This window comes from Alligator sinensis, unplaced genomic scaffold (assembly GCF_000455745.1).
Source record: "Alligator sinensis unplaced genomic scaffold, ASM45574v1 scaffold419_1, whole genome shotgun sequence".
Lineage (NCBI taxonomy): Eukaryota > Metazoa > Chordata > Crocodylia > Alligatoridae > Alligator > Alligator sinensis.
Window position 1 is genome coordinate 1,139,124 of NW_005842360.1, and position 25,044 is coordinate 1,164,167.

The window sequence follows — 25,044 nt, forward strand, 5'->3', positions numbered from 1 at the left end:
ATGCAAAAAACTTCCCTTTCCAATCTTCAAAGATTTTTCTCCAAACATTTCTAACAAAGGTTGATCAAATATTATGCATTCATTGATCCCATTTTAATAATTTCCTAGTTGTTTAATCTCTTGAGAGTGCTACTTTTAATCATATTTCTGTGTAGCCTTTTTGTACATTGCCACATGTCTATACAAGGATGGATGGAATTATTAAAACATTCTAAAACCAGTTAATTTTACAAACCTATAAAGAGTGAATATGTTAGCTGGTCACTGAGCAAAGTTGCCGAAGTCATATCTGTGTATGGAACAAAAGTAAAGGATGCAGCATTGCTTGTATTGCTGTTGTGTTTCTTCAGGTAGGTGTTAACAGTTAATGCTGCCTACCCCATTGCCCTGGATGTTACAGCTCCATCTCACTTCAGTCTTAGCGCTTGTAGAGCAGTGATAAAAGATTAGAGATTGTCTTATAGCTAAAGCACTGATTTGGTAGCTAGGAAATGGGAGTTCTGTCCATAATTGGCACAGCATCTCTGTGTGACTGTGAGCAAGTTGCAGCCCAGTCTTGCAGATGCAGCAGGTGGCAGCTCTGTCCCAGACCCAGGGCCATCCCTAGCCCTTACTAGGTTCAAGACCTGGGGCTATCCGGTGTGAATCTGACAATCTGCTAATCGTTGGCCTCAGACCCAGACATTTGCAGTCTGGTTTGAGATCCCAAGCTGTCTGGGGCTGAGTCCAACAATCAGCTGTCTAATCGTTGGCCTCAGACCCAGACAGTTGCAGTCTGGTTTGAGATCCCGAGCTGTCTGGGGCTGAGTCCAACAATCAGCTGATTGCTGGTTGGGCTCCTCCAGGACCGGCCTGGGACTCCCCAGCTGCCTACATGGTTTTTAGAAGTACCAGGACCCTGGGGGCCCCAGGACTGGAGAGCCTCTCTCCCATCCCATGGTCTCCATCCTCGAGGATGTCTAAAAACCATGTGTTCAGCCTGGCTTTCTGCAACCCAGCATTTTAAAGTGCCTTGCTGTGCAAGCTCTGGGGCCATGTGAAAGCAGGGGCTGTGGCCAGAGCCTGTGCTGATAAACTAGTGAGCAAAAAAAGAGCTTGCTGCACATATGCTGCACAGTTGAAGGGAGGTGTTACTACACCTCTGCACCCCCCAGATCTGCCCTGATAAACAGTGACGCATACCATATATAGATAAAGATGTGTGTGTGTGTGTGTGTGTATATAGATTCATCGATGTTAGGGCTGGAAGGGACCTCAATAGATCATCGAGTCTGACCCCCATCTCAAAATAAAAAAAATAAAGATATATGTCTATGTCAATATCTATCTGGATACAGGCTATGTCTGCACTCCAGTGGTGGTGTGCTGGCAAGCTCCAATATCAACCATAATAAAGCCGGGGCAGCACAGGCTTCAGGGCAGGTTCAGCAAGCCCATCTGGGACCCTAAAATGACGTGTCACATCTTTATAGTTGTTGGTGTCCGAGCTAGCGCTGACATGCCTACATGTGATACAGTTGCATATTAGGCCTACCCATGGGCACAGAGTGGAGAAGCATCCAGGAACTCTATGGCAGAAGAGATGAGCACGCTGTAGGAACCAGCGGTAGACTTGAGAATTCATAGCTCATCAACTGTGCTACGGGAACTGGCCCAGACACCGTAATAGAGGAAGTGGGATCAGTCACAAAGCTGGTGGGGAGTGGGGGAGTAGATAAAGCTGATTTTAGAAACAAATGAAGGAAGCTTTCCATCCATGCCTGCTAAGACTTGCTAAATAAGGCAAGCTGTTCCCGGCAGTGACCAGCTAGTCAGAGAAATTCAGGGAACCTAAACCATTGTACAATCAAAACACATGCCATGGTCACCTCAGAACCAGAACACAATATACCCCTTTCTCCGTGTCCCCCAACTCCCTCCCACCAAAAAAATGTGTGTACATCATGAACAAGGCAGATGAGCACTGTGGTTCCACTGGGCATGTTGCCAAACCTTTCCTTCCTTCCTGGAGACCAGCACAACTCAAGGGGCAGTGCAAAACAGTACACTTCCAAAGTATCACTCCAAAGCCAGGTGCACCTTGCAATATTTACAGTTTTGGACTGCATCTAAGGCAATGAAGACTGTGTTTGTGCGTCGAAAGAATTGAGGCAGTTAGAAGATGAATTTGCACCAGACCTAAGAGAACACAGATGAACTGAATTTAGAAATATATTGTTGGCTTCAGCCTCCGTAGTGGTCGGTCCATCTCTTAGCACTGAATGTAGTGTTTTAGGTGCCATATCAAAAGCCAAGTGGTTGGACAAAACAAAATGAGCTTTTTTTTTGTGATACCCTAGCATGTGTCTGCTTCCCTCTCTGAATAGAAAGCCAGTCTATCAGCTTATCCAAAGGATGTGTTGTCTACAAACCATGTACTGAGCAGTACATGTACATAGGTAGATGCTTGTGTGTCAGCATTGAATTGTGACATATAACATTGCACAAATGTAGAGTTAAAACAATGGTACAAAGCTGAATTATAAATAACTGGCTCCTTCCTTTGTGCGAGAGGCAGGAACTCTCCCCAAGACATTCCTGCCTTGTTTCTTTTGTGTGCAAGAAAATCTGGGTATAGTCTCTTGACCATTGACCCAAGGACTGAATTGGCTATAGAGCTTAAAGCCCTAGTTCTGCATAGAAAGTGTTGAAGTGCTCTGTTGAGTGGTCTGGGCCTACATAATTATGTGGTTAGTTCTCTGATGAACCGGTGCCTAAATTATTACTACAGACTCCAAAATTTGTCCTCGAGAGGAGGGACAGTGATCTATATGGCAAGGGAACCTTGCCTTCCCACTGCCATACCTCTTCTGTGGTTGGTTAGAGGAAAGTCATCCTCAGTTTGCTAGTTAAGACTCAACTAGTTACTAGTAATGAGCTTAATGTGGACTTTGTACCTTTTCTGACTCGCTGATTGGCTTTTTGAGACTGCATTTTTAAATGTAAAATCCACTGAAGATATCTGTTCACTTTGGATCTGTTATGTTAAACTACCACTCACGACATTGGCCTTTCATTCATCAATTTTCTAGAATGTAAACCATGTTTGTGAACAAAGATGTAATCTGAGCCCTCAGAGGTTAGATAAAAATGTATAGATTCTCTTTTTTTTTTAACGTTTAGCATATTAACTGGGGACTTATGGACAGGGTAGAAAAGCTTCTGGCAGCTCATTTCTCCTGCCTTTGCTTGCCAGTGAATAAATCTTTTTTCTGTGTTTTGTTATGACAGATTTGCATTTTTATCGGTGAAACTCTTCTGTTTTCAAACTGGGCTATCACAGCAGACATACTGATGGTGAGTGTATATTAACAATGCATTTTTCCTTTGGGATGGGGTGGGGGGTGGTGTTAAAGCAGCTTTTCAAATTGCTATGGAAAACAGATGCATGTCCACAACAGCCTTTCAATGCTACCCTTTAACTCTTGCCTGCTATTGCCTTTTCCACTGAGAAAGAGAGAAGCATCCTTCTCTATCTTTGTTTTGAACATCAGTTGTTACATTGAACAACCGCAGAATTCAAATGGTGCCCTGAAATCCAAAGGAACTGTTCAGCCATCCTGTGTGTGGAGCTCAGCGGGCATTGAGCAATAGGCTTCCTTTAGGTTTTATTTTTGACAACCACAGTTCCCATTGGCTTTCCTGTGGTCTGGGAAATCACTTTCTTCCCTTTCTCCCACATCCAAAGCCCACTGTTTCTCTCTCTTCTGGCTTTGCCCCAGAATACCTGCCATTCAACACATGCACAATAGGAAACTACCCCTGGGAAAGGACAGAGGAAAAGAAAGTCCAAAGAATTTTTTAACACCCCTCTGTTTTAAGGGGAAGCCATCAAGGTTTATTCACATCATGTTCCTGATCTTCCATTTTTTCTCTGTCTAAAGCATGTTCTGCCTTTCTGATCAGAAGACTAATCTCAGCCACTGGCTCCTCTGGTGAAATGGTCTGTTTTCCCGGTATAACTTTTTGTGCATTTGTAGTCCCATCCATCTGAGGATCTCCAAGCATTTCAGAGATGCTGATTCTTGCAAGTACCACTCTACAGCTGTTATTAATAGGTCCTCTTTACAGATGGGCAAACTGAGGCATAGAGAGATTACAGTGTTCTCTGAAAGTCACATGGTGAATCTGTGTAGAGCTGCAAACAGCCTAGTCCTATGCTTACATCTTGAGGCAACTCACTCCATCCCAGGAACAGCCCTCATTTTTCTTTCACTTAGGTTTATTTCCCACCAGTACTAAACCCCTTTGACTTCTGTGCAGCTGTTTTTTTTTTATTTACACACACTTAAATAAGGAGAAAATCTGGCTCGGTATTTCTAAGGTGAAAGGCTCTGATTAAGCCAAGACCTTCAGCTTGTGCTTACATTCTCTGCTGAATACTTAAGCACACGTCTGTCTACCTAAGGTACTTCTATGGTATTCCTAACTGTCATGCATGAGAATCTCGAAATCTGTGATGAATGTATCCTGCCAACATCCCTGTGAGGCACGGGAAGTGCCGATTTCCACTTTTGCAGAGAGGGAACCGAGACTCGGAGAAATCTGAGCGATGTCTTTTCTGCAGTTGCTGCTGCTTATTTAGACGTTGCTTTAAGTTAGCTGTCAGGGCAGCTGTAGCAGCATGAAACACTGCACGGGCTGAGTTGCTGCTCAGGTATCTGTATCCAATGCTAAGTTCTTTGCTGCTACTGGAGCCTGAGCTGGCAGGTTTAAAGCTATGTCAGGCAAGTTTACTGTGGCTGTAGTCATAGCAGTGACTGCAGTATAGCTATGCCCCAAGTGACTTGGTCAAGGTCACCCGAGACATCTATAGCAGATAAGCAGAATGAATTCTAGTCTTGAGCACGTCATCCTTTCCCTAAATGCTGGGTGAAATTGGAAAATAAAGGACCTGATCCTGCTTCCATCTTGATCACTTGGGATTTTCACATTGCTCTCAATGGGTTTTGTAAGATCCTTTGACTCTTTTTAAGGTTTTATAGTGTCTGCAGATTCCTCATGTGCTTGGGATTATATGTTCAGTTTGGTTTTGCAGGGATGCTGCTGTCACTTCTACTAGTGAAAAAACCCAAAGAATGAGTTAGAAATGCTTTCTAAGTTCCAATTTAAAAATAAAGCAGAAACTAAATGAGGTGCATGAGAGGGCACAAAATCATACCAAAAATGGATTTTTAATCATTGGCATCGACTTTTTAACCAGACTTTCACTTATGTATCTAGACAAATGGTCTGACTGTAATATACAGTAGTGGCCCTGCTTAATACGTTATCAGCATGAGCAAGTCTGTAAAAACACTATACAAATAAATGTAAACATCTATTCGATCAATGCAAGCACATAAATTGTTGGCCAGAAGTGCATTTACATTACACATGGGGTTAGAGAGGATGTGTAGTCAGACATTAGGTGAGAGCTAGGATTATAACAGATTTTTTTTCAGACAGCTTCATAATAGTCCTATCCAGCAGAGAGGTGTGTTAATGTTCCAGCCAGGATGCACTTTAAATGGTAATCAGGAGGAATTAACTTGCAATACATTTATTGACGTAAAAGGATGAACACTTGGCAGGCCTGTAGCACCTTCAGACTGAGACTCTCAGAACATTTTACAGACATTAAGAACTGAAGCTTCACAACATCCTTCTAATGCACATAAATGTTATACATAAAAAGAAGGGAAACTGAGGCTCAAAGAAAAAAGATGTTTTCCAGAAGCTCTCAGCATTGGTCTAACTCTGCTCCCACTGAAGTCCATGGGAATTTCTCTCCAACTTCAGTGGTAGAATTAGGCCAACAGTTAGGGCTTTTGGAAAGGATTTTACAGATCTCATGACTGCCTAAGGGTTCAATCCTCTGAGTTGCAGAACGGCTCACCAGAGTGGGCAGGCTCAGGTGCCAAATTCCCTGGCAATGCTGGGACATTTGCTTATTATTTTAATATTTAAATGTTGTCTCTTGTAGGCTCACTCCCTGCATTGCTTGCCCTACTGCTCTCATGGATTTAGCTGGCCTGTGACAGACCATAATGAGTTGGATATGACAGACCCTCTGTGCTGCAGGATTGTTTGTGCTTTGTTGTCTGGGGTTCTGAAAGGCTGATATTTATTCCAAGAGCAGATTTTCACAAAATAAATCTTATTCTCCTGGGTGCAACTCTCCAAATCTCCATCAAGGCACGTGCTTGAGCGATGGCGCTGGGGGGACTTCTTACAGAGGATACTAATTATGAAACATATTTTATCTGCCAGATTTGCAAATTGGTCTCAAAGTCACCTGAACCCCAAAGTAGCATTAAAACTGCCTTGTAACAGCAGTAATGAATGAACTGCAGTGCATCAGACAGCAGGAAGAAAGGTGGCTTCCTGCCACTGAGAAGCTGCATGCTTTCAACCACAGGTGATACCAGGGAGCGCTCGGCACTGTCTGGTCCTAAAAGCATTTCTCCCCCATGCCAGCTTTTAGGAATAGAGAAGGTTGGTACTGGCTTGGTAATTTTCCTGTGCAAGACCCAGTGTCAATGGCTAAGTGAGGGGTTAGCTACTGAACCCCAGGTCAGATGCAAAAATTGATGGGTCTCTTACAGAGAAGACCAATTCTCCATGTTTACCTTGTCAAAATGCTTCCTATATTTTTTTGGCAGTTTTTTTCCTAAAACAGCCCAGTGATGCCTATAGGGAAGTGCAGCCTCTAATTAATGCTGTAGATCCAACTGTTGTCTTCAGGTTTGAAACAGGTGTAAGATGACTGGGATATATATCACTGCAACAAATACAGTATGAATGCATATAGATATCACAGCTGCTTTGCTTCAGCCATCCAAATTAGTAGCAGAGGCGGTCTGTGATGGATGAGGTTCCCTAGAGTCAGATTAAGTGAAGATGTAGAATAAGTATATGCAGTTGTACAGACCTATCTTGGAAAAGGCCAACAAAGCTCTGATCATAGAGAACCTACCTGGAGGCATTCTCACTGCTTTGGAGTGTATCCCAAAGTCGTCTTCAGTGCTGTTTGGAAGGACTGCCTGCCCTTCCTCCTTCACCACTTCTTACAAATCACATTATTTATGTTCTTGGAATTGGTTGGGAGGTGGGGATCTGCACTAAAAGACAGCATTTATGCGTTTCTCAGCCCTCAGGGTAAATATCTTAAGTTTTGTTCCCTGGCCACGTCTAGCCAGTTTCCAGTACTTTTCACTTGCAATCTAAATAAGCAGACGTTATTTTTCCATTGTATTTTTCTTAGTCTTTTGGGTTCATTCCAAAGCGCCCTGAAGTCAAGGGAAGAAACTACCGCTGATTGTAATGGGCTTTTGGATCAAGCCTTTTCCTTCCTTTCGAATGATAGTTCCAAGAAATTTTGGACAGTTAACAGCTCCATAACACTCTCAACAGCCAGATCAGTGCTGGCTCTTGCTTTCCTCTGATACTGAACTAATTCAACATGTAGTATTCTGGAGCTTCTTATCTGTCCCAGTGCGAGCATCAAATCAGCAGCAAGGCTTTAAAGTTTAAAACAATGGGCTTGCTTTCAGAGTTAAAAGAGAACACTAGCACCTACAATTCAGAGTTTTGGAGTGACCTTTTAACTGAGGAAGGGCATTTGTCCGTAGATACGATATGCTTAACATTAAACTGAGCTAGGGGAACACATTGTCTGGGAAGAGCAGTTCTTACATCTTCGCTAGGAGAATGGAACGTCCGTAATAAAACCATGGCCTTTCCAAACCTCTATTTAAAGAGGTGAGGCTCACCAGAGCTGCTTTGTCAGCCTCCCCGCACATCCTGTGTGATGTGTGCCTCCCAACCTGGAATTGGAGAGACAAGCCAGGACAATCCCACACTCTTCCCCTCGGATTCCGGTTTCTGTGGGGATGTTGTAACCAGCCTGTGTATGGTTTGAATTTGGCTCTATTTTAGTATCAAAATGCTGTTCAGATCTGTAATTTACTGCTATCCTCCCTAGAATAGTAGCTAATGTTTACTACCAGCTATATCCTCTCTGTCAAAATAAAATACCCTTTAAGTAGGAACAACATTTTCCCCCTCCCAATATTATGTAAAGTAGATGAAAAAGTTTAATGTTTCCTTTGGTGGCTGCATTATATTTTTTTTGCTAGGTCTTCAAACTAGACATATAAATGTATTTGGCATTATAAAGGCAGTCTGGTTTTGGCCATCCATAATTTAATTAGTCAGGGCAGGCTAAAGTCTTACTGGAAATTTGTATTGCTATTTGCAAAACTGCATTTTTTTTAAAGAATAATTAATGTTCAGGACACAGTTTTCCCCCAGTGACACTAATTTACTGGTACTCATTTTTCAAAAGCAAGCTTTCATTTTAGGCCTATACATTTGTATTTGCCCTTGTCCTTTTGCTGGAAAAGGAGAACCTTATGGAAAGGTCTGAGAGTCAGGAGTCTGGGTTTCCCTTCCAGCTCTGACGCCACCTGCAGCTTATGACAAGAAAACTGTTAACATAAACTAACTTTTCCTCGGGTCCATCCAGATACGACTGCTGGAGGGTAAAGTCTTCCTGTATGTCCTCAAAGACATCATTCTCAAGCAGTCGCACTTAGAGCATTTCCACATGCTCCCATGCAGGCTTGGCTGGGGGAGATGTTGGACTGGAATTCACCTGGGGGCTGCCCAGTGCCCTTGTACCTGTATCATGGGCTAGCAATAGCAGCTGCCATATCTGGTTTCCACCTCTAGTTCCTGCAATATCTGGTTTCCACTGCTAGTTCCACTCTGGATTTTCTGTGTGTCCTGTGGACAGTCTCTGTGCATTTCTTTACCTCCCTGTAGAACAACAGGGCATTCCAATTTTCAGAGGCAGCTAAGTCCTATTCTTTTACCTGCTGTTCCTAAACCCTCTGAACCACTGTGTTTGAAATCAGTAATCCCTCAAGGTGACCTTTTCCCATGGGGTCTTTCGCATTGTGGATTCTTTCAAGGTTTTTTCCACTCGCATGATCCTCTCTTTCCACTTCAGGGAGATGGTAACTATACCTCTCCTCCCGTAGGAGGAAATGATATGACATTAAAATGTTGCCTTACATTCCTTCTCCAAGAGACATGCGTTACTCTGGAGCAATTAGCTCAGGGTAAATAGAATCAGCAAAGTCCCATTCATCCCTAGCAGAACTCCATTGTTGGGTAATAAACCCAAAAGGGTTCAGAAGGAAGATACAAGAGTGAGCTGAGGTCTAGAAAAGCATATCTTTAATGAGAGACTAAAGAAGTTCAGCCTCTTTATTTTGTCAGAGAGGTTGAAATGTGATTTTTTTGGTATATAGATAACTCTTTACTCCAGACAGAGCTACCTTCAATGGCTACAAGTTAAAGTGAGGCATTTGAGGATTTAGGGACATGGTAGATCCTTCATCACTCATAACTGCTCCATCCAGACTCACTCGCTTGCTGTAAGATGCTGAGCCAGAATCTCTGGGCTGGATATAGAAATACTTGGGTGCGATTCTTTGGCAGGCTTTGTGCATGACATATCAGTAGGCAGTTGTCCATTCTGCCCTTAAATTTATCGTTCCAGGATAAATCTCAGACCACAACCTAGGCTTCACCTCATTGGCCAGTGCTCCATTTCCAGTGATCCCTTAACAGGGAAATAATATTCATTCCTGTTCTCCTGCTGACTCAGGTTGATTTTGCTTGACCTGACGTCATGGGGCCGTAGGAGCAGATGGCACAATGATGATTTCTCCAGTGCATCACCATTAACTGTGGTTAGTATAAGCAGACAAAAAAATCGGAGGCAGACCTCAGACCTGAGGAGGTGGTGCCCTTCATAGTCATGCCAACAAAAGATAGAACCTGACAAATGTCTTTGTTGTTAGTACAGTGGCCCTTGTTGTGCTTGATGTCCTGTAAAGCAAACACCGGCCATCTAAAAATGTGGGTTGCAGTGGGTGAAAGGGAGAGCTAATGTGCTGGAGGAGGGGAGCTAATGGAGAAGGTAGAATCTGGGGAGTCTGCAAGGGCTGCATGCTGAGCCCATTTGTAAGGCCCAGTCCTGCATAAAATATTACCAAAAGAGGGAGCAGGACCCTCCTTTCTCTAAGCATCTGCAACGAGAAACCTGGTGATGATAGCAAAGCTCCGGAGCTGCCCACGTGATTGCAGCCTATGCAGAGCTGGAGTGCAGTTGCCTCTGCTGCTGAAAGCCGTGGGGTCACTTTCCCAGTCTCTGATGACAAGAGAGCCCAGCTTAGAGCTGGAGCTGGGAGCTGCCCAGCCACTCGGGGCAGCTAGGCAGGTTCTCTGTTTGACTTTCCACCTGTATTTGTTTGCCTCCTTCCTTACAGTACGTGGTCATTCCAACACGCCGTGCAACCGCAGTGGCCTTGCAGAGCTTCACCTCGCACCTTCTGGGAGACGCTGGCAGCCCCTACCTGATCGGATTTGTAAGTGCACACCATGATGCTTGAGGGGAGGGGAGGATGCCTTTATTAATTGAGGGTTTGTAAAAGGTGTTTTCCAATCTGGAAAACGAAGCCCTGCCTTTATCCACGGAGCAGGAACCCTGTGGTTATCAATACTGTAAGTTCCTGACGATTAACAGTAATGTACAGTAATTTGGCCCATCATCTGACAGACATAACTCATAGGCCTCTGCTTCCAGCTGAGCACCCTGGAGGCATATAGAGTATTTTGGATGTTCCCATCTTACTTACCTCTGTGGTTTCTATTTAAAAAAATAATAATTTTTGCTCCACCTAGCTCATAGCTGCATCTTTCATCACCTCGAGGCAAGTGAATGATACAATACACATTTATGTGAAGGATTTACATTTATACCACCAACAGTTCTCTGGTACTCTGTAAGACACAAAAAGTACAATTCTTTGCCTTACGAGTCATTCTCTCAGGGGAAGCTCAGTGCAGTGAGGAACTGAGAGGTGGGAAGAACTTAGGAGTATGAATATGTGTGATCTTACTAAATTTATGATTAACTCAAATCTTGTGGGCATTGCAGTAGAAGAGATTTTAGGGGAGCTTTGAATGGTGAAAGGATAGTGTCTTGGCAAAACAGGAATTGGGAGAGGCTGTTTCGTGCCTGGCAGGCTTCATGGGAAAAGGCGTAGATGGTAGAGACCGAGTGTAATAAAGAAGCCAATGAGGCTAACATATTGGTGGCAATTATAGGAGGGAAGGGCTGAAATGCAGACTTGGACCTATGTTTTGTCGTATTGCATGTCAGGATGTGTGCATACGCAATTATGGCTCCCAAGCCTCACTGATTAAATGTTTTTCTCCTTTGCTTTATGTTGCAAAAAAGGAAGTAATAGTGAAGTGAAAAAAAGCTTAGATGGAATGAAATTCATCTTTAAAAAAGTTGCTCTGGGACTGTTTGGTGTGATAGAAAGATCTTTGGTTTCCTAAGCCAGTGTGCCAAATCCTATAGAATCCATGGACTGTTTGACCTGCAAACTGCATAAAGATACCAGGGTAGTATGGGATGAAGGTCTGCCAAGCTCACTGCTATACTGGGCTTTCTATGATCCTGTCTTGTTGAAGATAGGTTTTAATAGATACCAGGCTAGGAAACTCTCATATCTTGGGAGGTGCCAGTATCCTGTATTTTGTAGCTTCTTCTGGTTTGGCTTGGCTGACTCGTATTCCCTGTGGCATGATGGCGGAAAGGTCATCTGGGGATGTTTCAAAATACAGAAGAGCTAATATTGTTTCAAATGAAAGAGTGAACATTTGATTTCACTGCTGAATTTGCAGGCCAGCAATTTATACTTTTAAGTACTGCAGGTCTCACTGTATGATTTATCTGCCTGAGTAAGGGCTATAGGATGAAGCCCTAGGCATGATAAAAATCCCTGTCGGAGAGGTATGTAGGCCTGGAGGTGGGGCAGGGGAGAGTGACTTGGTTAAGGGATGAGATTTTCAAGGGAGCCTCTGAGCATTAAACACCAATCTCTTGTTAACTTCCAACAGAGGTTGAGTGTCCAGTTCCCTTTGGCTCTTACAAGAATTGGTGCTTTAGGACATCACTCTGTTGGATGTGGTCAAACAAAGAATATGGTAACCACAGAGCTCCTTCCATCATCAACCTGGGGTGTACGATGCAGTCTCCAGGATCTTCTTTCTTTTAGCAATTAACAAGATACATCCCAGAGGAAGCTCCTTTTGCTCACGGAGGCTTTTGAGAAGTTCAGAAGCCCCCACAGATTGCAGCTGCTTATGCTGCTGATTTCTGGGTGTTAACAGTTGGGATGCTTTCTTGAATGGCTCCCTGGGTGAATTCAATTACTCACACAATTGCAGGCGCTTGACTGTCTCTACAAGTTATCCCCATCTGTATCAGCTCCTATAAAACATATGGATTTTAAGGGGTGTAGGTTGTAGCTGTGTCAGACTCTAAGGACTTAGGCAGACAAGGTTCTTTGGGTGAAGCTGATCAGTTTTACCCAAAGAACCTTGTCTGCATCTCGATTTTAAAGCCTTTATTGTGATGTACAGAAAGCACTTCACACTAAGGCCTGCTGATTTTTTTTATTTTTTTTTTTAATTTATTTTTTTGGTCATTGGGAGCCCAAGTCATCTGCTTGGGTAAGAACTGGAGGTTGACTTAATCTGTCTTTATTCCAGACTTTGTGGCAATGCGGACTGGGGCATTTGTAATCTTGCTCTAGGCTCAGGCAATTTCGTGTTGCCAACCAAACTGCCCAGTGTGTTTCTGCATTTAAAAAGTGAGTGGGAAGAGACCTGTGTGTGTAGCTGTTTTCCCTAGCTCTTTAAATATTGATAACATGAATGCAGTTTTATCCTGGTAAAAGGCACTGAGACTGTCTTATGAAGATGCTATGCAAATTCATTTGATTAAGGTGGTGGCTGTAATTTTCGTAAGATGGTTTTACTACCTACCTAGCATTGAGGATCAATTATGGTAAATTGGTACTGGCAGCTCATTCATAAAACATGGAAAGCGCCATTGCGGTCGTTCATTGGGTGAGCTGGTGCCTGCACCTCAGCAATTGACTCCATATTTGCCAAGCAGTCGCTTGTGGAATTTGTATCAATCCTGCTTGGTGAAATAGGGTCTGTTGCACTCCCAAGATGGGTGGCGAGGCTTTTGACAACTGCAGTGCTTTGCATTCAAGAACTTTTGCACTTCCCCACCCTTGCCAGGCACTTTATTATCCGTTTTGTAGATGGGACAACTGGAACAAAGGTTTGCTAAGAGACTCACCTAAAATCCCACTGCAAGCCAGTGCCTGGTATAAAGCTCAGTTGTCCTAACCCCCTGTTCTCGTGCTGTGATCTCTGGACCATGTTGCAAGCCCAAGAAGGTTCAGTGACTGTAACCAAGACCAGAGTGCGGTCCACTGTCAACTTGGGTAATAGAGCACAGCTACATATTTCCACAAGCTCCCTCTATTCTGAACCGGATCTCTGGCTATGGGCTATGGGGAGGCTTTAGAAGTGCCTCTAGGTTGGTGTGTGTGAGGATGTGTCTATCTTTGTGGCTGGGGTTTACAGCATTGCCAGACATGAAAGGCAGCTTTCCCCAGCACTCTGGCAGGGTCCTTTGATTCAGGAAGCTCATGCAGACAGACAGCTTTCTGGGCTATGCTCTTGGCACTCTGCACTCTGCATTCGCTTCCCCTCTGAGCACAACCAATGCTTTCCTCCTCCATCCTCGTGTCTGCTTCCAGCCCTGCCGGGGACAGCAAACAGGCATCTGCGCCAGGCTCCCTCCTGCCTTTCATCTGCAAGGGAAATTTCATTCACTGACAGAAGTTGTCCTCGCTGCCCTTGTGCTGCTGTCCCTCATGTTTACCTGGCTGCTTTACAGAGTTTCCCCGCCCCGCATCCCTTTCTTTTCCCGTAGTCCCTTTCTTCTCCCGTCGTTTCAAGGCTTGATGGAGTTGGGTGTTCAGAGGGTCTTGCTGGCTCATGCACTGGTATTCCTCCCCCAGCACCTTCTCTCAGCCTAGGCTCTCCTGCATTCAACTGATGCCGTTACCCCACTGCCACTTTGCAGCGTAACCTGTGAGATGCTGCTTCACATGACTTCACACCTGTGCAGTGCATGACTGCCCCTCGTGCTTTTTTTCCCTGAGAGGAAGTGCCAGTGTCACATAAGGTTATAGCTGATCCTTCACCTGGACTGCTCTTCCATGTATCTAATTAAAAAGCCTCCCTTTAATGCAAATGGCCAGCACTACTGCCAACCTCATTTGAATCTCTGTACTTTTGATAGCTTTATCTCACCAGCGTGGGATGGAGGGGTGTGCCCCTTCTCCAGTTTGCAGGTACACCTATCCGCCTGGCAGATGGATGCAGCATCTGCAAAGGGCTCCTTGGCCTTTGTAACGATCTCTGCCTAGAACCACAGGGCCAAGGCAAGAAAATGGCAAGTGACCTCATGATCCAGTGTAGGTCAGTCTGAGCTGCATGGCCTTTTTTTCCCTCTTTCTTTCCTTTTTTTTTTTTTTTTTTTTTTTTGTTGTTGTTAAGAAGCTTTGTGTGACCCTAAATAACTCCTGGAAAATTTTGAACCATAAAGCTGTCATTTCTTGCTCCCCACCATGATTTGAGTGAGCTGATAAACTGGATCTAATGAGCTTCCTAAATAGCAAGAATGCTAATTACTTTCCTTTAACAAGTAGTTAGCAGAACAGTGTTAATTATCACTGGTGCTGAGTTGCAGTAAGACAGCAGCATTTGATCAGTCGCACAGCAAAGGAGAATCAGAGTGAACACAACAACTGGGATACTTCTTTAATGAACATTATAATTGGAGTTCCAGGTTCCACGGACTGCTTGTCCTGGTTTGAAGTGGCCTTGTAGCAGATAAATTTTTGAAGGACTTTCTGGCCATGCACGTGCTTATTAATTATGGATGGGAAGTCACTTTATATGTAAGGGCCCGTGTATCTAGTGAGGTCCTCTGGACCAAGTGAATATAAAATACTTTAACTATTCCAAAATAGCTCCCCACGTCGAGGTTCTTAATCTGGAACAAGAATACCATTTTAGGGTTGCTTCAACCACTGCCAACATGAATTAAAACAAATCCAAAAGTTGTACACGCAGCAAATTATTCTAGAAGAGTTCTACAGGTCAGTTAATCCGCCTTGATAAAACTGAATTATGCCAGCAGTGTGCTACATATACAATGTGTCTGTCATCTCCACTGCAAAATACAGAGAGTTTTACAGTTAAAGTGTTATCTTAATAGAAAATCCTAATTTTAGCCCAGGAGTGAATAGTTCCTACCCAGGGTGCAATGACTTAAGGAGGGCTCTGCTCATAGGATTTCAGCTGTGTCCCTGCCCACAGAAGCAGTGCTAGGATCTCTCCTTTCCTACCAGCAACTCCTCTGTGCAGTCTTTTTCTGCTCAGGAAGTTGTCTATTCCTAGCAGAGCCAGGTGACAAGGTCCCTTCTACTGAGCGTGGAGTGGCCAAGTCTTTATCATGGCTGTCATCTGAAAAAGAGAGGAAAATCTAAGCACCTTGAAGATCAGTTGATACAAGATTTATCTCCTTCCTGGATTAAGCTGACAGGCCTTCCACTTGTGCTGATTTGGCAGCATTCCAGAGTGAAATGTGCCCTTACCTTCCACTGGCATTATGAATTCCCAGCATGTCTGAAAATCAGGCCCTTAATATGTTTAAATAAAATCTCATTAAGCAAACCCAATCTGATGGTACAGGATATGGGAACAATACTGTGAATGTTCTATGACTGCAAGGAATCCCATAGGAATCCATCCAAGCTCCATTTACACTAAGGTTCAATAACCTCTTGGAAATGGCTTTCAAGGATCTTATCTATGCTATAAAGTCAACCAGTCGATACAGTCTGGTCAGGAATAAAAGTGTGACACTGATGGACAAATAAGACTTAAAAAAAAGAACTTGCTCCCATCTAAGCTGCAAAACCACATGCTTTATAACAGAGTTCTGGCAGGAGAGAACAAGGAGCAAGTCTCAAGCTGCAATGAGGGAAGTTTAGGTTAGATATTAGGATTAATTTTCTCATTAGGAGGGTAGTAAAACACTGGAATTGGTTACCCAGAGGGGTGGGGGACTCTCCATCCTTGGAGGTTTTTAAGACCCGGCTAGACAAAGCCTTGGCTGGGATGCTCTAGTTGGGGCTGGGCCTGCTTTGAGCAGGGGCTTGGACTAGATGACCTCCTGAGGTCCCTTCCAACCCTAACTTTCTATGATTTTGTGATTCTATGAGAGTGGACTGTGCTGCATAGCAGGGCCTTTAATACAGCAGCAAACTCCAGGGGAGTTAGTTAATAGAGCAGCACCTTTCACCCTGAATCTCAGCCTGCAAGTCTAAACCGATTGCTCAGGAACAGCAAAATGCAGGAGCATCCAGCACTGGAGTCTCAGGTGAGGGAGAGGGGGTACCTTCCTACAGTGGTCCCATCCTATTCTAATGTCTGCAAGCATGTCCCCTGTGCTTTAACTTGGCAGCATGCTGACAGTCTCCAATGTGGAGCATGATTCTCAGAGTTGCTGAGCACCTGTTAGGAGTTGCTGAGTGCTGGCAGTTCCCCTTAAAGGCAGCGGGAGACAATTGGGCTGAGCACCTCGCAGCATGATTTGCAGAAGGTGGGGGGAGAAGAATCCTTCTTACAGCTGAGTTCGCAGCAATATTTTGCTCCCCAGAGCGATGTCAGGAGGCAGTAATTGTCATCCCTCATGTAGTGAACAAGAGCTGCTGCTTCAGTGCCAGAGGAATGCACATGGATGATGTGGAGAGAAAGAGGCCCCTGGGAGGTGATAAGCATAGCTGCTTTAAGCCATGTCTATGAGAAAGTAGTACCACCTCAGCTGCATCTGTAGGCAGGGATGGGAATGCACTGTGCTAACAGAGGGCAGCTTTATTCCTGTAAAACTGCACTGATGGTAGTTGTCCAATACCACAGTTTTGGTTAAAAATTCACACCCCTAACAGTTACAGTTATATGTGGGTAGCCAAGCCTAAAGATACAAGGAGTTAATAGTGTAGAGAAAATGAACTTCTAGACCTCCTGTTAGCCAGTGCAGCTCTTAGCTGGAAGCAAATGTTGCTGAACCACGATCAGGCATCGTATGCTCGTTCTTCAGCACAGCTGCCAGAGTCCTTGGTTGCCTTGTTGAATTCACCGCAGGTTTTCCAAAGACACACCGACTGTATTACATTGCACTAATCCAGGCAGGAGAGAACAACAGCGTAGCCAGGCTGGTCTGCATCACGGAAATACTACAGGAGTTTTGGCCATGACTAATGTCAGGTGCCATCCACATCAGAATGACGCTGACACCCTTGCCAACTGAATGACAAATCCAGGGGGCCTCTCAAAGGGACACTGCCAACATTACCAGCCATCCTTTTCAATCTCCAGATGTATCGGGGTTGAAACTGAAACAACTTCAAAGGCAGAACCGAAACATAGACTAATCAATTGTACTTTCCCTTCGGTTATACTGCTTTCCTATGTTTAGCATGATGCCGTACAATTGAGTTTCTACCATGCAAAGCATTTTAATTTTAAAAATTGTCATTGTTTGTATTTGTCGTTTTACATTTCCTATTCATATGTGGTTTGGCGAAATCCTCAAAAAATGCTGGGCCTATACTTGCCAGTAGTGTCTCTTTAAATTCCCAGTGTATAACCCCAAGCCATTTCTGAATGCAATAGTGAGATTACAAGGCTTATGGTCTTAAGAAATATTGAGGAGAGAAGCAGAACAAGAACTAAGTCAATGAAAATAAGGGTCAAACACTGTATCCTGTATTATAACAGCCACACAGGTAGGTAGAAGGCATCTCTCTATGGGATGGTCAGAAAATCCAGTAAGCATGGAGAGGAGGGAGAGGGGTTAGACATGAGACTCAGCAGTGAGATGGGGAGGGAGGGAGGAAGGGATGGTATGGATTTTCCAGGGGACTGAATTGCTGCTATTCTTCTATTGTTATTAGGAAACCTATTCAAGTGAACTGTTTGTGCCCTTCTGGAGAGTGTGTGATGCAGAAGAAAAGCCTGTCTCCCTAGGCTGTGGCACACCTGAGCTTTGCTAGACGCCAGTAGGTTGCTCAGTCTTCCAAAAATAGACAGCACATATTTACAAAGCAAAGGTGCTGAGGTCTCTTCTTCCCTGCAGCCTGCCTAATTCTCAGACTGAGACACAAGTGCTGAATGGGTTTAGTGAGCTGGGCCCATTGTAATCATATCATTAATTTTCTGTCATGCAAAATCACTCAGAAAACGGGCTTTTCTCTATATGGACTCAATCCAATCAACTGCCATCTGTTGAGCACATGCCGTTTGCAATCAGACGTTCTAAAAATGCCACGAGTGAAATAATTTCAGTGGACTCGTTCCTGTTCATCTGTGGTCAACACTACACGAGCTGCTCAAAATGAGACTGGGGTTTGGGGTTTCTTGGAGCTTTACCAAAGGGTTTAGATTAGATTGGAAAAGAACAGCAAAACCTCTTCACTTGCCTTTTATTCTAGTCACTGATCTGCTTCCTTCTTTCCCAAGCATATCATTTCTGCAAGAACAAAATATGATGGTCTGGATGCTGATAATGCTAAATACCCACTGAGGCTAGTGGCAGATGCAAGGTATCGAAAGTGTCTCCGGATTGGGCAATACCAAATCACAGCCAGACAAATCACCTGGGAAAGCCTGTACCATGCTGGCCACTTCAAGGTCTTTGGAACAAAGATACTTCGATCCAGTCAGAAAAAGATAATGGCAGCACAAGTGAGGCCAGCTGGCATGAGGTGTTACTAAAGCAGGCCAAAAGGATACTTGGTCTTATACCAGATCGTGCTTTTCCCTAACAGAAGGTGTAAAGGTTGCAGTATTAACAATTGCTTTATAGAAGGATAAAGCAAATGACTGGGATGCCTAGAGAGTCATGCTGCGTACATGAGCAGCAAAAAAGCATGTGTATGGAACCTAGTGAAGTAGTAAAATTGGTAAGAACTGAATCCTAGCAGTCTGGGTGTTTTGCACTGGATTTTTTTTCTTTGCTTCCAGGTGGGGAAATCTCATTTCAGAGTCAATACTAGACTCTATCTTGGAAACTTTTAAATGCAGACAACTCAAGACTATGTTTTTCTTTTTTTAAATAACTGCTCAGTTTTCAAAGCTGCTGTGCACCTGTGACTGTTGAAGCCAGTGGAAGGTGCAAGTGCTTAATGCTTCTGAAAATCAGGAGGTAAAGCGCTCTCTGCCTTCCCGGAACCATATCTAATAAACAGCAGTACGCTCAACCCGCTGACAGTGAAGCAGAGAACGGGGGTGCTCAGATGCCATGGTGGGGAAGCTTCTGATGTAGGAATCTGCACAGAAGGAAAGAGCAGCTTTCCATCCATCGTGAAGGAGGGGCTTGTAGTTAGACCATTAATCTGGGGCATAGACAGCTGGGTTCATATCCCCATCTGCAGTATGGAGTTAATAGCACTACCCTACCCCCCAGGGGTATTGTGAGGTTAAATCCAACAGAGGGTGTGAGGTTCTCTGATTGTCTTGGGGTTGAGCCACCCCCAAGATACAAAGACCAACCTTCAGTGCAAACAGTTGGCAGGAACTTCCTGGTACCCAAGTTGTGCATGATGAGGGAAGGGGTGGGGGAAACTACTTTCCAAAATGTACAGGTGAAGAACAGATGCATCTTGTAACATCTTGCACGCTTAGTTAAAGCTTGCAAGATGTTGGTTTAGTTGTACTATGGAGACTGAGGAGTAAAAGTTAGGAGTTGATGTGTTCGTTTGGTAGAAAGCATGAAGTATGTAGTGGCCTCTTTGATATTTGTGTGAGCTGAAGAAAAATGTTCTTTTGGACTAGACTATCACATTTTTGTGCAAGTGGAGGCAATGCCCAGTGGCTAGAGAAACAACAGGGAGTTGCTGCTTTGGTTATAATCCTGTCTTGTGTGAAGGGGGTATGTGATTTGTCACTTGATCCCTGGCAGGCTAGTACCAGTCTACTGTTGAAAAGTGCTTTGGCATCTTTAGGTGAAAGTGTCTAGTTTAAATTGTTGCTGGTGCATGTTGAGAAGTTGGTCCATTGCCTAATTTTGATTAAAAATGGAGAACAAAGGAAATTTTGACACTTAGTAACTGGATATGTGAGGAGAGAAATAACTGCTAATTGAGGTCTCTGTCTTCTGGCAGCATATAGGTTGCATTCTTTGTTCCTCTAATTTCCTGAGCACTTATTTTCTTCACAGTTCTGCCTTGTAGTTATTTTTTAAAATAAATTTCACAGATTAACAGTCACTACTTTTTGCTTTGCAGCCCAAAGATAATTTTTTACAAAAAGAAAGAAAGGAAAAACCTCTCATTTAACAGCACTTTTGTTTTCCTATTTTCTAATTATACATTGGACAAGCGGCACAGGGCTTTCCTTAAGAGGGCAGCAAAAGCTCCTTGGCTACATCCCAAATGCCCAAACTTCACCCTCCTTTTTAGGATAAGAATGGGACACAGGATTTGGCTTAAGAGCTTTAGGCTTGGGAATGTAAGAGCTTTAGGCTTGGGAAGTACCTCATTGCAGCCAGTGTTTTTCAGAAAAAAATCTGTTTCCAAAACAGGAGTACAAGCATTTGAGACATGCACCACATCCTTCTGCTGGCTCCTCATTTATCAGATGTCTCATAAAATGAGAACTGGTGCTACAGACATCTGCCCAGGTCCCCCTGCATATCTTTCTTGACATGTGCTTCATCTCAGAAACTATTCTGGAAAGAGGAAAGCTGAGACTGAGACCAGCACTGCCTTTCCGTTCACAGCCCTCTACACACCTTTCATTGAAACCCCACGTAGCCTCTTTTAGTATAACCTTTGCTTCTGTTTATTCTCATCTGCTCAGGTCACTTCTAATGGCTTTTACCCACTACCTCATTGCATGTCATTGAAGGGTTGGGAATTAGTGATTCCTTCTAGGTGTATGATTTTCTTCTGCTTGAATCAGTCTGTCACTATACACTTATAACCAGTACATAAATCTCTCTCGTTGCTTGTATTTTTCTGCCTTAAGCCAGTTGTTCTTGCCATGAAGGATCCTGCTTCATGAGAAAGCAGGGAAGCAGTTTAGGGTTGATGAAAAACCCACGCTGCACAAGCTCGGTCTGTTTCTAGCATTGCATTGAGGGCATTGCTTTAGATCTGGATACGTTCAGTTAGTTCAGGAAGTGTGCGGTGGGTCTCCCTCCACCTTTCAATAGGAGTTGACATCACAAATTCCCTACCATGCATAGGGCTAATTGGTCCTCTTTGCAGTAGTCTCACACAACAAATACTGTAGGTCAAATGGGGGAGCGAGACATAAATATGCCTGTGTCTAAAGGCACCACTGTAGTCCTTGCAGTGGTTTGCACTTAGAGCTAGAAAAGCCAACTTGGATTGTTGACCAACACATGCTAAGATTTGGTTTGTGTTTTGGCTGTATTGACCAGCCTTTTAGCAACCCTATTTTCCAGTGCTGAAATACATAATACCAGGGTAAGGCCACTTCTGTAATGCCACTTGCCTCAAATCTACCTGCTGTCATATAAACCTGTTGACTTATTGCCAAAGTTTGTTACCTCTTAATACAAGGAAGCAGCTAGTTAGAAGTTAAGCTCTTGGGGTGAAGCCTGTTGTTCTGTTTGTACCTAGTAAACAGGGATGCCCAGGGCATTACAGCAATGCTGACAGTAGTGGGCACACAGAATTACAAAGGGTAAGAGAAAACTGGCTTCAAACACAAGGATAAGTGCCTTCTCGGGAGAGCGCTCTGTGTCTGTGAAACACAGACGAGACCCTATAGCTTTTACATTCTCTGGGAGAGCCCTCTGCATGCCCACACATGCAACATAAGCATATGGGCTGTGATATACCTCCTTCCAAAGGGCACATAACAGAGGAGGAATAACCCAGCCTACAGAATTCACTACAGCTTCATATTTCATAGGTAGTAGTGCAGCTGTGTTAATAGCCTCGGTTAGCACATCCAGCATGAGACTTGTTCATTCAGATGCTGAAGCAATCTGGGGGTGTGGGAAGAAGGACAAGGAATAATACTGAAGCAGGCTGAGAGACCGATAAGGAGAGGAGATTTCTGCTCTGCTCCAAACTGAAAATGTCACCAGGGCTCCCGAGTGGAGGATAATGGTATACACAGGGGCTTTTAAAAGCACGCAAAGAACGCAGGGTGTTGAATAAAGAGAACGCTCCTGTTTAACTCTCGGCCTATGTGCTCAGCAGGCCGTTGGTTAAAGAAGCCTCCTCCCTGGGCTGCCTTCATGCTGAGTTTCTTTCTGTGTTCCCCCGACTGCCTGGAGTTATAACATTTCTTTCTTTTCTTGCTCTTCCCTCCAAGATCTCCGACCTGATCCGACAGAGCACGAAGGAGTCCCCGCTCTGGGAGTTCCTCAGCCTGGGCTATGCCCTCATGCTCTGCCCCTTTGTCATCGTCCTGGGAGGCATGTTCTTCCTGGCCACAGCCCTCTTCTTCCTAAGTGACCGAGCCAAAGCTGAACAACAGTGAGTAGCCTTGCAGCCAGCAACAGGAGAGGGAGCCTCTTACTGTTTTATACCTGTTATGCTTGTATTGTTGTACCATGCCTTCAGTCCCTTCCAGGTGAAGGATGTGTCAGGCTCTTGTAAGAGTCACCGGGCATACAATGCCGCAAAAGGTGCTCAGACCAGGCTGCACTGGCTTTGCATCCTTTGCAAGTGTCTGCTCCACGGAGCTTCAGCTGGGGGCTGCATTGTCCTGGGGGGCACTGTCTCAATTGAGATTGCAGGCTTCCCTTCCCTTTTAATGTGGATGTGTCCCATGGGCACAGCAGGTCTAGCCACTTGGGATTAAGCTGGGGCCCTGCACCCTGGGACCAGTAGTCTCCCAGGACCACACCTCTGTGGTGCAGAAAAGGATGGACATGGGCTGTATCAGAGAACTCATTGGACAACTTTTAGCCCATGCTTCCCTGGGAGACTGCCTCTACCCTACTCCATACCTGAAATGTAAAGCAGCAGGCGAAATGATCAAAAGTATCATATGTGTGCATGTGCGGGGGAGATATACTAATTATATATATTAGCTCAGGGTCAGTATAGTAAAGATGATCTTCCCCAGCCCCCATTTGAAGCTTGTAAAACAAAAAAAAGGCTATGTGTTTTTCAGTAAAGAAACTGATTCGGACCACCTCACTGTTGGCAACTACAGTAACTCAGAAGACGCTTCCACATGACACACACAGTTTTGGGGTTAGTGTCTTTCTCATAATCATTGGGCAATAAGAGCACTGGCGTATCATGCTTGCGTTGAGTGTATTGGCAGGCGGGTGAGCTGTGAGTAGCCTTCATGTTGCTTCTGCTTGTTTGGAAGAGGTGGCACTGCTCTCACAAAGTGGTTTGCGCTGACAGAAACCCTGTCTACCTGTCTACTTCAGTACATTACTGGATTAAGTTGGATGGGCCGGTGATGCACCCCTGCATTAGGGGCTTCTCTGCTGTAATGACATGCATATATATATCCACCAGGGCAAATGACATTGGGAACAGGTTTTCAAGGGCACATATGAGATATGAGACCTCTAGAAGCAACGTAAGATGCTGAGAGCCAGGCATTTGTGCATGAAGAGTCAGGATGCACTTTGCAGTGCCTGTCTAGCTCATTCATTTGCTTGTATCTTAGACTTGGGAACCAGTGATGTGGAGCTGACACAACTGCCGTGATCCATGAGCTTTCTGCGAGGAGGGACAGTTCTGTCATTCCCTTTTCTTTTTATTAGCAACTAAGAGCATCCAGTCAGTGATCAGGAACCCTATCAATAATAGGTGATATCTGGACACTGTATAAAGGCAGTCACTGCTGCATATCTCACAGTTTAGGATATGTCAAAACAGCACAAGGGGATCAAAAAGAAAGGAAGAGGAAGAGGGAACACAAAGTGACAGTAACTTGAACTAAAACATTGTGCATTAAGCAATGGCAATTTTTAAGGCCCCGTCAATACTACAACTACAGTTTAGGAAAGGGACCTGATTACAAGCTGTCTTCCGACCAGCATGCAGTAGTATGGACAGGATGCCATCGTGTCATTTGTAATCTCAGTAAGGGTCAGTTAAACCTTAACCCTGCTCTGGTATCATGGTTTTGTTCCACCACCATGACCATTTCTGTGCGAACGGTACCTGTTCCCTGACCCTGCTACCACCAGAGTGAGGATGGGGCCTAAGTGTAAGTCAAGTGGTATTATTTGGAGGTGTAGTGAGATGAATGGAGCATCCTGATGCAGCCATAAGAGCACAGGTGGCTCTCAGAGAGTCCACTGCAGCCACTGGGTTTAACATGACCCATGCCATTGACCACTGTGTTAAAAGATCTCATATGGGATGGTTGGCCCATCTCTGTCACTCAGACAGCCAGGAGTGTTGAGAAACTTCAGCATTGAGCACCACAGTGCATGTGGAAAACAAGACCATGTTCTTTCAAACCTGTCCACCAGCAAAGTGCAGCAGCTGCTCCAACAGAGCATTATGGTACAGGAACAAGAACTGTCCAGCCACAGCACCTGCAGTGGGGTCCCAGCTGTATCAGCACACTTACCCAGCAGTGCAGTTCACTTTGTGTCAGTGGAGTTTGCCTCTGGCTGGTGAATGCTTTCAGTGCCCGACCTGTCACAGCTTCTTACATAGCCTCCCTCAAAAAAGCCTATTCCTCAGTTTGCACAATCCCTGCATTGTTTGCTGACGGGCTGACCATGCTGAGGTGCCAGTGAACGCTGGGCTCCTGTTGCAAGGCACCTGCCAGCCAGCCTTGCAGCATACAAAATCTGTTTATTGGGGTGGTCAGACATATGCAGTGGGATGAGAGGCCCCAGCTTCCTCATCCCCTGCAGAAATGGCAATGGCTTGTATCTACTTGTCACTGTCTGGGCTGAGCTTCCTGCTTTCTGCTTGTGCCAGAGCCTCCCAGCTTCCCTTCCCTATAGTCGTTCCTCATAGCATGGCAATTCATGCTTCC

The 25,044-nt window shown here is 44.5% G+C and overlaps 1 protein-coding gene across 4 annotated transcripts in view; it reads left to right on the plus strand.

The window, feature by feature from the left end:
• The window catches only part of LOC102376386 (protein spinster homolog 2), a 166,564-nt gene that overhangs the window by 122,329 nt on the left and 19,191 nt on the right, over window positions 1-25,044 (plus strand). For 2 of the 4 annotated variants that reach the window (XR_003095361.1, XM_025210620.1), the window contains exons 9-12: window positions 3,271-3,336; window positions 10,362-10,460; window positions 22,393-22,556; window positions 23,200-23,282. Coding sequence is in view for 3 of the 4 variants with exons in the window: in XM_025210620.1 (XP_025066405.1) it covers window positions 3,271-3,336; window positions 10,362-10,460; window positions 22,393-22,556; window positions 23,200-23,266 (396 nt within the window). In the remaining variant the exon portion in view is untranslated. Of the gene's footprint in view, window positions 1-3,270; window positions 3,337-10,361; window positions 10,461-22,392; window positions 22,557-23,199; window positions 23,283-23,712; window positions 23,778-25,044 lie in introns of those variants that run through there. The other 2 variants (XM_025210621.1, XM_025210622.1) reach the window with 2 other exon arrangements.